This window comes from Erinaceus europaeus, chromosome 18 (assembly GCF_950295315.1).
Source record: "Erinaceus europaeus chromosome 18, mEriEur2.1, whole genome shotgun sequence".
NCBI classification, from domain to species: domain Eukaryota; kingdom Metazoa; phylum Chordata; class Mammalia; order Eulipotyphla; family Erinaceidae; genus Erinaceus; species Erinaceus europaeus.
The window spans coordinates 75,799,159-75,812,807 of record NC_080179.1 but is presented as its reverse complement, the minus strand read 5'-3'; the positions used below and the strand labels follow the sequence as shown (position 1 = coordinate 75,812,807).

Sequence of the window (13,649 nt, the reverse complement as noted above, 5' to 3'; positions counted from 1 at the left end):
TATGCAAACGCAGGAGAGTGTTTTCTCTAAATGGAAAGAAAGGAAGGTGAAGCTTAGGCTAGCTGTGGCCTACAGCAGCAGAGCCAAGGACCTGGGAAGGAGAAGGGAGTTTGGGACCTAGTGCAGAATGACAAATGAAAATGTGAAGGGTAAAGGGTGATGGGTGTAGCGTGCAGAAACCTGTCAAAGAGGATAAATGTACAGATGTGACAGCTGTCTTGTAAATCAGTACTTTCCCCAATAAAGTGAATTGGGGTGGAGGTGAGGGAAGAAAACGTTTTTTCTATGGCTGCAATCTGCCAAATATATTCTTATTTTCACTTAAACACACTCATTTCTAAGATACAAATGAAATAATAAACTGGAATACTACTTCATACTAGGAAAGTCCTTAGCAGTTAGTGGAACACAGCGGGCATTTCCTAAATAAAAGGTCTTTATAAAATTCAAAGCAATCCAGAAATGCAATGTGCACAGCTATTCTAACTGTACCTTACAGGCTGTATTAGAAGCCTGGTACACTGAATTATATCATAGATACAGACCACCTAAACTCGCTTATGTATGCTTAGGGAAAAAGAAGACAGAAAATGGCCATGGGAGAAATATCAAGTCAAGAGGACAGGCAGTTCTTCAGATTGGTCTGGGAGGTGGGGTAGTGGCTAGAGTAAAGGACCGATGAGCATGAGGGCCTATCCCTGGCACCACCTCACTACCTCTGGTGTTCTATGGAAAAATGCATCATGATATTTCTGACAGCTCAATATATCTTTAAAAAAAAAAATCTCTAAAACTTATAGCCAAAGACTTCAAAGACAACAAACCAAACCCGTCAGAAATTCTTAATGTCTAATGCGGCCCTGATAAAGTGTATGGGGAAAACTATGATACATGGACCATAATAAGGCAGAAGTTCTGTTCATGCTGCAACCGTCCTTCACAATATAGAGTCCAAATACAGAGTATCAGGAACAGTGTTTTCCAAACTCATTCCCTTCCAGAAATGTTATTAGCAAGTGTTGGACCAAATAAATATTCAATGGCCACATAAGCTGGGAGAGTCGCCTACGCTATCAACATATAGCCCTTGTGTGACTATTACAATGCCCATTAAAACATGAAAAGCTCTGAGAAGTCGTATTTTAAGAAATAGACACAAAGAGTGCTTAATTTTGTAAATCAGCTAACTGATTGGCCAGGAATAGTCTGGGGGAAAGCATCTATGAACAGCTGAGGTGATGCTGATGGGAAAACCTAGACCAGAAAGATTTGACCATAACTGCTCAACTGCTCACTTTCAAGTTCAATTTTAATATGCTTGCATGCATATATCTGTAACGGAGAAAGAGAGATTTTAATGACTGGAATTGACAGCAAAGTGAGCGTCCATGCTGGATAAACTGGCATAACAACTCAATCAGTAAGATGTAATGAGCTAATTATAATGCAATGGCAAACTTGACAACATGATCACATTCAGCAAATGGGCTTCGGATTCCAGCAGAGGGGCTGTTTATCATTCACACACTCAAGAGTCAGAACCAGCGTTGCACCACAAATTTCAGGAAAAATGACCAGGAAGCATTAACGTGAGTTAGAGAACGCTGTAAGGATTAATACCAGGCCCTAAAAATTATGTAACAGAACTAGCAAAAGCCATCCACAAAACCAGTTGTGACCTAAATAAAGTTCTGTGGCAGTAAAGTGTCCTTACTGTTTCCTTTTTCACTAGTAGCTAGAAATGACCACTCCTAGTCCACAATGACAACATATCTTCCCATAATGGTGTTAAAGAGTAGAAGGAAAGTTTGAAAAGAAAAAAAAGAAGCACAGTTTGAAGAGAAAGAAGAAAACAAGATTACGAGTCCTCAATCTTTTTCTTCTCAGTAAACTTCCTTTTGCCCCCGCTTCTGATAAACACCTCAAAATCAATGTTCACACACGTTCTTAGACCCTAAAACATACAGTCATTCGACCATTCCCCTCAACTTCCCTTTTCCCCTTACTCCTAGGCTGCACACTTCTATTGTTCACATTTTCATTTTTGAACCGTTATTAGAAGGAAAACAATGAAACACAGTAGATGTTTCAAAGATAACTTAGCACAAACTGCAAATTAACCATTGCCATTTGGAACAGCACTGCTTCCTTTGTGCAATAAATCTATCCAATGCTCTGACCCATAATCATTTCTGCTAAGCAGCATCAGTAACAGGAACTCACCTGGTGCTTCCTGTAGTGGTGCATGTAAGGCGTGGCGATCTTAATGACTCACCTGGTGCTTCCTGTAGTGGTGCATGTAAGGCGTGGCGATCTTAATGACTCACCTGGTGCTTCATGTAGTGGTGCATGTAAGGCGTGGCGATCTTAATGACTTTGAGACAGAAGGGACACTGCAAGTTCTTGGTGTTCTCATGGGATGCTCTAAAATGACTTTCCACATCAGAAAATGCTGAAGACCTATAACTGCAAACCTACAAATAGAAGGCTTACTTTAACGTGAAGTGGCATAGTAATCTGCAATTACAAAGTAACAGAAGTAGGTCATTTATTTAGAACGTTATGTACAGCTGATTCAGTGGACACATACAAGACCAAGAATCTCATTCGTGTTAGTACTAAAAAAGAGGTTATCTTTCAAAGTTTAGGAATATGCCTTAAAATATAACTTAGATTCCTTTCAATCACCTATTTTCTTCTCTCATCCCCTAATCCTGATTTATACTTACGAGCTCTGATACCTCTTGATTTATTTGGATCGTTTTTCTGCTACACAAACTAACACCCTCTCTTACATTTTAAAATGGCCTCCAAGCTATGGCCATTGTTTTTATTGTCTTGCCTTCCTAGTCCTTCAAATTCTGGGAGAAAATACAAGTCCCAAAGTAGCTGGCAATGCTATCTATGACTAAAAGCCTTTCATATGTATTTTTTTTCTTTTAAAAAGACTACGTTTTTTTCCTCTATGATAAAATAAGTCCATGAGTTGTCCGCCCCCCCCCCCAGCCTCCCACAGGGCTTTTCTTTTGCCCACAAGGATAGGCAAATAGTGGTTTGTGGACTAAATTCAATTCTCTGCTGAGCTAAAAACAACATGTGAGTTATGCCCAGGGGAGTGAGGGGGTGGGGATGGAACTTTCTACTAATAAATAACTAGAGACTTTATATTTAACCACTGGTTTTATCTAGATGACTAGGAAAAGAAAGGTAAAAACATATTTTACAACATGAAAACTATGTGAAATTCAGCTTTCAGGGACAACACAATGAAACACCCATTCGTTTAGTGACGCCTGTGGCTGGCTGCCTTTGTGGAGGAGTGGCAGAGCTGACTACCTCAAAGCCTGAATACTTACTATCTCACTATATTTTTATACATTTGCAATGGCAGGAGAACAGGTTTAAATCATGTAGCCAAAAATAACAGACAAATATTGAGAACACAAGAAATATGTGTGTACCTGGCAAATGTATGGCATTTCACCGGGCTTATGATTGTCCTTCATATGTTGCAAAAGAATATGCTCTGTTTCAAAGGATAATTCACAGATTTTGCAGATGGCTATATTGGGTGGGAAGACATTAAATCACATTAAGAGATATACACAAAAGTTCATTTTATACATCGACAATAACAAAGAAGTAGAATTCAGGGTATCATTTCTAAGAACTTACATTATATACTCACTTAATCCCTTCAATAGTAGTATAAAGCAAATATTTTAATAGTCCCCACTATTCATGTATTAAGTAACTTGTTTCATATCACAAAGTTGTACTAAGAGGTAGAGTTGGGATTTGAATTCCAGCTACTTAGTGCCATAATCTGTGGTTTCAACTACCATTATACTTTTTTTTTTCTTCAAATTTATTTATTTAGCCTTCAGGGTTATTGCTGGGGCTCAGTGCCTGCACAACACATGCATTGCTTCTGAAGGCTACCTCTTCCCTTTTGTTGCCCTTATTGTTTACTGTTGTTATTATTATTGCTTTAGGATAGGACAGAGAGAAATGGAAAGAGGAGGGGAAGACAGAGAAGAGGAGAGACAGACACCTGCAGACCTGCTTCACTGCTTGTGAAGCGACTCCCCTGCAGGTGGGGGGGAGGGGCTCGAACCAGGGTCCTTACGCCCGTCCTTGCACTTTGCACCATGTGCGCTTAACCCGCTGTGCTACTGCCGGAACCCCCATTATACTTTTTAAATGAAATTTAAAATAAAGGTAACAGACCCCATATTTGAAAACTATGATCTGATATTTTTAGTCCCTCTCCACATATAGTCATAGGCATTCAACTTAATGAATTTACAAAAGAAACTTTAATAATTAAACTTATTTGAAAGTTAAGGTTAGTTAGACATTTAAAAAATATTCTATTTTATTTATTTATTTCCTTTTGTTGCCCTTGTTGTTTTATTGTTGTAGTTATTATTGATGTTGTCGTTGTTGGATAGGACAGAGAGAAATGGAGAGAGGAGGGGAAGACAGAGAGGGGGAGAGAAAGACAGACACCTGCAGACCTGCTTCACCGCCTGTGAAGCGACTCCCCTGCAGGTGGGGAGCCGGGGTTCGAACCGGGATCCTTATGCCGGTCCTTGTGCTTGGTGCCCCCTGCGCTCAGCCCGCTGCGCTACAGCCCGACTCCCTGGTTAGACGTTTTTACACTGAGCTTCAAATTCTAAACTCTTTGTGCTCTTCTTCTACTGCTCACACAGTAAGCTCTCCTGAGTCTGCTTTTTCCAAATCTGCAATCCAGGGCACTGAACTCAAGCTGTGACTCACTGGAAAAGTCATGTGGGGTGTGCGTGCTCTCAATGTGGCACTGCAGCTGGAACGGCGTGGGGAACTGGCGGTAGCAGTGCTGACAGGTGGTGTGGTTTTCCCAGCTCTCGCTGCTCTGCTTCTCCAGTTCCAAATGGTGCTTCATGTGGTTCATAAACCTACAGATGACAGTCAACAGGTGCAAAAATTCAGATTTAAAAACAAAATCTCACGAAAGCGTAAACGGTAACAATATAGGTATGCTGCTCAAAATGAAATCTCGTCTTAAAGGCCTCTCTGAAAGCACGCACTTTTGAGTAGGCTACATAGAAACCTTTCCTCTTTAACTCTGGTTTGAAACAATTCATTAACGTAATTAATGTACAACGCAGCTAATCTCCTTTGACGCTCGTGACGATTTCAGAGGTTTAAGAAATCTAGAGACACAGCCGTCAGCTCTTTTTCCCTGCAGGTATTATCTACACTTTAAAGTAGAATTCTGAAAGGAAGGAAACTGCCACCAAGAAGCACCTCCAGAGTGATAAACAAACAGGTGTCTCTGAAGGCGAGAAAGCTGCACGCTGCATCCCAGCTGCTGTGAGGACAAAGTGCTAGCATTCTATGCATACCCTGACTTCTCAATGCATTGATAGCAATGCTAGTGCCTACAACTATAAGAACTTTTTGTTTTATCTTAATACTAGTGTACCTGCATAGACTGCGTTTTAACTAGCAGGCAGTACCTTTTGTAAGAAAAGTCCAGTTTTATTTTCTGCTATCTTAGCTACCCTAGAAAGCTTCCTATGCGTTGCAATTATTGCCTTCACAGCAGAGCTTATTAACATCAAGCTTTCAGCTCAGAATGAAAATACACCCCCACTCGTCTCTGCCCACCCACCCATCATCTTCAGGGCATCACGATTCCATTTTTTTTTTTTTTAAATAACCAGAGCACTGCTCAGCTCTGGCTTATGGTGGTGCAGGGGGTTGAACCTGGGACGTTGGCGCCTCAGGCATGGGAGTTTCTTTGCATAACCATTATACTATCTACCCATACCCGGCCTCAATACTCCAGACTAACTTTTTCAGATACATATAGAGAAACAGAGAGAGATAGAGACACAGGGGAAAGGAGCCACAGCACTGAAGCGTCCTTCAGTATGGTGAGGGCTGGGCTGGAGCCTGGGTTATGCACGTGCGGAAGCGAGCGCACTTTCCCAGTGAGCCATTTTGCTGGCCCAAGATAATCTTTTAGTGAAGAGACTTGCTCTCAACTTTTTAATGATCCCCGCCAGGTGCTCAGACTCTTCAAAACAGATAGAATTCAGAGAAACCAAGACAGTAAACTTTTTGCAAGAGTACTCATAGAATAAATCAACTCAAGTGGTTTGGATGATGCCTGATACAGGGGGAGGTGCTATACCGTATATATGACAACAGGAAAAAGAGCAGAAATGCACAGCTGTCACCTTCTTACCTACTACTCTCTACAAACATCAGTCTGCCTTCCCAATTTTTACTGCTACCATAAAATAGTATTTAGCATGGAAAACATCTTTGTTATCAAGTGTTTACCATTAAGGTTACATTTACTAAACAATATTTCAAAATTCCTAGATAGTAAAAGTGCTGGATATTCTAGTAGTCTAGAAATAGAACTAGTCTTCGGACACGATGATGAAAAGGAATTTTTAAAGTTTTTATTTAATATTAAACAGGATAATTATAAAAGAAAAGCAAGACAAATAAACACAAAGACAAACTAAGGAAATAATTCCTATGCAGAAAATAAAAGCCTCAGTCCCAGCATGCTATCCCAAGGTCAAGCCTGATTATCGCTTATGCCAAAGTGACGCTCTGGTTTTCTCTGTTTCACTAATAAATACATCGGTTAAAAAAATGTACAAGAAGGAATTAAGTCAATGAACCATATTTATATTGTTTTTGCCATACGTACTATCATTTTTGGAGCATTTTATTATTGAGATGGTAGTCTACCAAAATAGAATAGTTTCCCTAAAATATATTTCATTTGTTTATTTTGGATACAGATAGAAAAAGACTGAGAAGGGAGGGAGGAACAAGGGAAGGAGGAACAGAGAGTTGCCTGCAACATGGTCTCACCACTTGTGAAACTTCCCTCCTGCAGGTGGGGACTGGGGGCTTGACCCAAGTGTCTGTGCACTGCCCTGTATGAGTGCACAATGTATGGCCCCAGATGACACAATTCTAGAGTGGTACTGCTTCAGTGCTATTCTACAGAACAGTGTCATTGCTATTAAACTACTGCAACCATTAAATTATTGATTGTTGTATATCTTAATAAAAGAATATAAAGAAATGTGAAAACACATGAGAGAACATATGTGAGAGGATTTTGATAGCTATAAAGAAATTACAGGGCCAGGTGGTGCCATACTTGGTTTGTTTAAGCGCACATGTTACAATGCGCAAGGACCCGGGTTTGAGCCCCTGGTTCCCACCTACAAGGGGAAAGCGCTGCAAATGGTGAAGCAGTGTTGCAGGTTATCTCTGCTTCTTTCCATCTCTATCTCCCCCTTCCCTTTCAATTTCTGCCTGTTCCTATACAATAAATAAAGTTAATAAAATAAAAAAAGAATTTACCACAGACTAAGCATTAATAATTATTACAGCGTATGCTTGTTTTTAGGCTCAGAAGCTCACAGGAAAATAAATACTGGGTTCAGATGTAACCTTGGATATCGAAGGATGCTAGCTACAAATAATACTGTTCGTGGATAAACACACACACACACACGCATACCATTCACCTGATGAATATACACAGATATCTACAAGTTACTGTGAGATCTATTCATAACGGACTGGGGAGACCAGCATAATGGATATGCAAAAGACTTTCATATCTGAAGATCTAAGGTCCCAGGTTCAATTTCCAGCGTCACCAAAAGCTAGTGTTGATCAGTACTCTGGTCTCTCTCTTTTCTCCATTATTTTTCTATTTGTATCTCTCTCATTAGATAAATTAATAAAAAAATACACAACAACCCCAAGTAGTCTGAAGTAAGGTGAAGACACACATGATATGCAGGAAGAGCAAGATAGTAAGGGTAGAATCAAAGGGAAAAAACTTAAAAAAAATTTTTTTTTTTTTTTTTTAACCAGAGCACTGTTCAGCTCTGGCTTATGGTGGTGCCATAAAAAAAATCCTGGGATTTTTGGAGCCTCAAGCATCACAGTCTGTTTGCATAACCACTATGCTATCTACCCTCTGCCCAGTGAAAAATTTTAAATGCTACCGAACATTTAAAGATTTGTATTGGGGCCAGGCAGTGAGTGGGACATCCGGTTGAGTGCACACATTTCCATGCACGAGGACCTGGGTTCAAACCCCTGGCTCCCACTTCACAAGGGAGAAGCTACACAAGTGGCAAAGTAACACTGCAGATGTCTCTCAACCTTCCCTTCCCCCCTGATTTCTGTTTCAACCCAATAAAAAATATCCAAAAATTCTTTAAAAAAATATTTTATTATAAGTGATGAAAAAACAACCTTACCTAATATTCATGTCAAGCTATAACCAGTGAAAAATAACATGTCATTGCTATTTTAATTCATTTAGGATAACAATTACTTATATGTCATGAAACTGAATGATCACAAAATGTAAGTTCCCAAATTTAAAGCATACATGAATAAAATCTTCACAATTCCACTAAATATAAGATTTTGATTTTATTTTTTTCTTTTTTGAGACAGAAGGAGAGAGGCAGAGAGAAAGAGGCCACATCACCCAAACTTCCTTCAACGCTGTGGGCGCTGGGCTTGAACCTGGGTCAAATATATATGGCAAGGCAGTACACTATCCAAGTGAACTATTTTGCTGGCCCAAGATTTATAATTTTAAAGAGTGTCAAATTTTAAAAGCAAGACAGATGTCTTTACTAGAACTGTTACCTTTCTAAAGAAAATGCCTTTTTCTGCAAGCCAGATGTACTACAATTATAAAAGTTGAAAAATTTAAGAATGAAAGGAGATTAGTATGGAAGGGATCAAACAGGGCCAGGTGGTGGTGCACCTGGATGAGTGCACATTACAGTGCCCAAGGACTCAGGTTCGAGCCCCTGGTCCCCACCTGCAGGGAAAGCTTTGCAAGTGGTGAAGCCGAGCTGCACGTGTCTGTCTCTCTCCCTCTCAATCATTTCCTTCCCTCTAGATTTCTGGCTGTCTCTAGCCAATAAATAAATAAAAATAATTTAAAAAGTTAAAAAAGAAAAGGAAGAGATCAAACTGGACACATCAAAAAGTTCTTCTTGCTTCTTGTGACATGAAGGAAAATGAAATTTGTAGGTGGCTAAAAATAAAAATTACATAATGAAAATTTCCATATTGCTGATAATACAGGAAAAAGAAGTTAATTCTACTTTATTTGAAACAAACTTCATTCATTTATCTCAAAGAAGTTCAACCTCACTGATCTGGCAGTTAATTCCAAAGTACAATTTGACAAGATGCTGTCCGTTAAGAGTGTGAATATCACTTATGGGAACGGCACAAAGAAATATATGAGAAAGACAATTATATCCAGGGCATTTCGCTTTTCAAAGAGGAACAAAAATAAATATTTACATACCGAATATTATTTTTAAGGATTTTCAAGCAACTGAAGCACTTAAAAGTCGTGTGAGTCTTCTGCTCTTCCTGGGCATCTCCTTCGCACTTGCCGTAGTAAAAGTCACTCACTAACATGATCAATTTTCCTTTCTCTGAATCAACAGTCATATTTGTATTTTCTAAACTGAACTCTGTGTTATTCAGTCCCAAAAAGTTATTTATCATATCTGGACAACAGTACTGAAAGAGAAAAAATACAAGTTCGATATATCCCTTAAAAAAACCCCAGATAATAAAAATAAAAAAAGATTTTATGTTTATAACTAAGACCAGACCACATAAAATTACGTTTTGTAGTTTATCTGGAAAAATAATTCACCAAAAGTTTGTGGTACACATTCATACTTACAAAAAAAAGGAAGAGTCTTACAACTAGGACTTGACTGGTGACTTAATGGCATTTTCCTTCCCATTTACACTTTCAGATATAAACTGCTCATATGACTTTAAATATTTAAAACAAGCAAAACTTAAAAACATTCATTTCACATTCGTGCCAAAAATAGAAAAGTGAAGTGTAGTTTTACATGTTGTACATTTAATCATCATCTAACATACTGAATTTCATAGCTTCTACTCAGAACTGGACTTTTTTTTTTTTTTTTTGCCTCCAGGGTTATTGCTGGGGCTCGGTGCCTGCACAATCCACTGCTCCTGGAGGCTAGTTTTTCCCATTTTGTTGCCCTTGTTGTAGTTGTTATTGTTGCCATAGCTTTTGTTATTGTTGGATAGGACAGAGAGAAATGGAGAGAGGAGGGAAAGACAGAGAGGAGGAGAGAAAGACAGACGCCTGTAGACCTGCTTCACCACTTGCGAGGTGACCTCCTGCAGGTGGGGAGCCGGGGGCTCGAACCGGGATCCTGACGCCGGTCTTTGTGCTTTTTGCCACGTGCGCTTAACCCGCTGCACTGCCACCTGCCTTCCAGAACTGGACTTTTAGTACATCTAACCAGCCACCTCAGAATCAAAGTGCCAAAAGTGCATGAGGGTGGGGGAGTGGAGAAAAAGGGGAAGCAGAGGAAGAGGAAGAGGAGAGGAAGAAGCCAACAGCAGCATTAATTCTATCTTTAAAATTGATAGCTACTGTGTAAAATGTTTGGGTTTTTTTTGAAGAAGCAATCTAGTGCCATATGAGTGAAATCATAATGCTATATCAACTGGCTATAATGTGGAATATTTCCATACATGGAACTTAAAAAAAAAACTCGGAAAATATTTTACTTTTCAATTTCTTTTTTTTTTTTTAATTTATTATTCCCTTTTGTTGCCCTTACTGTTATTTATTTATTTTTTTAAATTTATTTTATTTATTTATTCCCTTTTGTTGCCCTTGTTGTTTTATTGTTGTAGTTATTATTGTTGTTGTCGTCGTTGTTGGATAGGACAGAGAGAAATGGAGAGAGGAGGGGAAGGCAGAGAGGGGGAGAGAAAGACAGACACCTGCAGACCTGCTTCACCGCCTATGAAGCGACTCCCCTGCAGGTGGGGAGCCGGGATTCGAACCGGGATCCTTATGCCGGTCCTTGTGCTTTGTGCCACCTGCGCTTAACCCACTGCGCTACAGCCCGACTCCCTACTTTTCAATTTCAATACCACTTGAGCATTTTTCCTTTTTACCAGCATTTAACTAATCCATGTATTGTAAGTAGTTTTCCATTACAGTGTTTCTCCAGGATTTATTTTGGTAGTCACTAGGGCTTCGCCATGCTGGACTGACTTTTTTTTAAGCTAGAAAAAGAGAAAGAGAGACAGAAAGACAAAGGGAGAAAAGGGTAAACCCACAGCACTGAAACTTCTCCTAGTGTGGTGGAGGCCAGGTTTGAATCTGGGTAGTATGTCTATAGAGATTTTTTTCAAGGAAAGACCCATGTTAGAAAAACCAAAAGTACATATTAAAATGTTAATTCCTTGGGCCTTACTTCAGACTAATAAATTATAATTTTCAGAGTTAGGGTCCAGAACGGTTATTATTTTCTTATTCTATCCTATCCTGTCCTGTCCTGTCCCGTCCCATTTACTGGATATAGACAGCGAAAAATCAAGAGAGACAGGGGAGTGTGGCACTCAGTACGGTGTGCCACCACCTAGCCTGGAAATCTGTATTTTCTAACAACTCACCCAAGGAGCTCTTTCATAATATAAACCAACTGCCCTAAGCTCTCCTTAAATATGCTATTTAGTGATCATTTTTATAGCAACATAAAAAAGCAGAAAAAACCCATACATAGCTACATCCAATCACTAACATAGCAAGATCCACTGCTAGAAATTGCTGGCACGTGGGAAGCTGGGCCTATGCATCAAGTTAGCCTAAAAGATTTTCTTCAGGAGGTGGATGGTGGTGTACCTGGTTGAGCACAATGATTGCAATGTGCAAGGGCCGGGGTTCAAGCCCCAGTCCCCATCTGCAGGGGGGAAGCTTTGTGCGTGGTGAAGCACTGCTGCAAGTGTTTCTCTTTCTCCCTATCTACCTCCCCCTTCCTCTAGATTTCCAGCTATCTCTATCCAATAAAGATAATAAAAACAATAATAATAGAAAGATTTTCTTCAGTCGTGTTTATTTTGTTCACGTCTCAATTTTGAAATTTACAACGGAAAAAAAAAAACAATAGCAAAATTTTAAAGAAAAAGCCACCAGGTACAAAAATCTTAAATAGACTCAAACTTAAAGGGGGGAGATAATGAACAAAACAGACCCACGAAATGATAACTAATTTGTGCACCCATATGATAAACTAAGATAAATGTAATAATTTTCTAACACGACCATCTGAGGTCTTCCTCTCAAGAGTAAATATAACTGAAAGGAAACTACAACAAAAGAGAGGGAAATAAGAAACATTTTGCTATATGTTTCTAGATTTTTCTTAAGACTCATAAGACTTAAGAGAATCAGACTGTTCTTAAGGATTTTTTTTTTTTTTACAAAGTTCCTTTTTAAAAATGCTGTCTGGGGGCAGGAGGACATGGCCATAAAGTATAAGCAATCTAAAGATTCTGCCCCCACACAAACACACACACAAAAAAATCAACGGAAAAAAAGTATCTGGAGCCTCACAACATTTGAAGGAACTCACTGATGCACAGGTGGGTGTAGGTAAGTGAAAAGGTGCTTGGGAAAAATTTTCAAACAAAAACAGCATGAACTAGGACCTATAGCAGCCAGCAGTCAGCACCACACACATAGCAGAACACAGGCTCAGCCTGAGAAGGTGGAGGAAAAAGCTGGTCAGAAACTAAAACTGTCGGACTTGCCCAGACTATGGCAGAGGACTACCAGAGGCCAGAGTCTAAACTTTCCCAGTGTAACATGGAAGACGCTCTCCTCTGCAGCATGACATAAACAACATAGTCATAACATCACCTGCTGGCTGGACAGCAGAAACCAAGCCTAGCCAAAACATGGGGGCAAAAATTCAACTGTTGAAAGTCACAAAGATTTGGAAAAATGTCTATTTCAATTCAGAAATTTTATCATGAAGGCAATTCAAGACCCTAACCATAACATACAGATAGATATTCAAGAACACAGAGATCATTTCACCAAAGCGCTGTAAGACAGAGAAAACTCCAAACAGAGCTATAGGACATGAAGGACATATTGGATGGAGTTGAGGCTTATGTAAAAGGCCTATAAGTAGAATAAAGCAACTTGTAGAAAGATTATCAGGTCAAGAAGATGAGACCACCACACTTTCTGAATGCAAGCCTGCTGGAGAGGAAAAATTCATGAAAAATGAAGTAATTCTTTCTGAAATAGCAGACTCTATCAGAAAAATGAATGTGAGAGTGACTGGTATGCCTGACGACAGCAAGGAGAGAGGAGCAGAAACATATCAAAAGAAAACATAGCAGAAAAAATTTCCAAACCTGGGCAACATTCAAAGCATAGACATTTAGGAAGCTGAACAAATACTCAAGTTCCTGAATCCAAAATAGTCAACACTATGACACATCATAGTAAAACTATCCAAAAGCAAGGGCAAGGAAAAATACTGCAGATTGCTAGAGAAAGGAGGAATCTGACACACAGAGGTAGAACCACCAGGCTTTCACCGGATTTCTCATCAAAAACCCTAAAGGAAAGAATGGAGTGGAATGACGTATGTAGAATATCAAAAGATAAAAATTGTCTGTCATAAGTACTCTATCCTATCAAATTATCCTTTAAATATGAAGGAGAAACTAAAATCTTCCCAAAATATATAGAAACTGAAGGAATTCACACTCAA

The 13,649-nt window shown here is 39.3% G+C and overlaps 1 protein-coding gene across 1 annotated transcript in view; it reads right to left on the bottom strand.

Moving 5' to 3' along the window:
• Positions 1-13,649, bottom strand: part of ZNF280D (zinc finger protein 280D) — a 107,953-nt gene that overhangs the window by 37,706 nt on the left and 56,598 nt on the right. Inside the window, 4 exon segments of the mRNA XM_060178188.1 lie at positions 2,328-2,474; positions 3,462-3,562; positions 4,783-4,940; positions 9,377-9,597. Coding sequence (XP_060034171.1) covers positions 2,328-2,474; positions 3,462-3,562; positions 4,783-4,940; positions 9,377-9,597 — 627 coding nt within the window.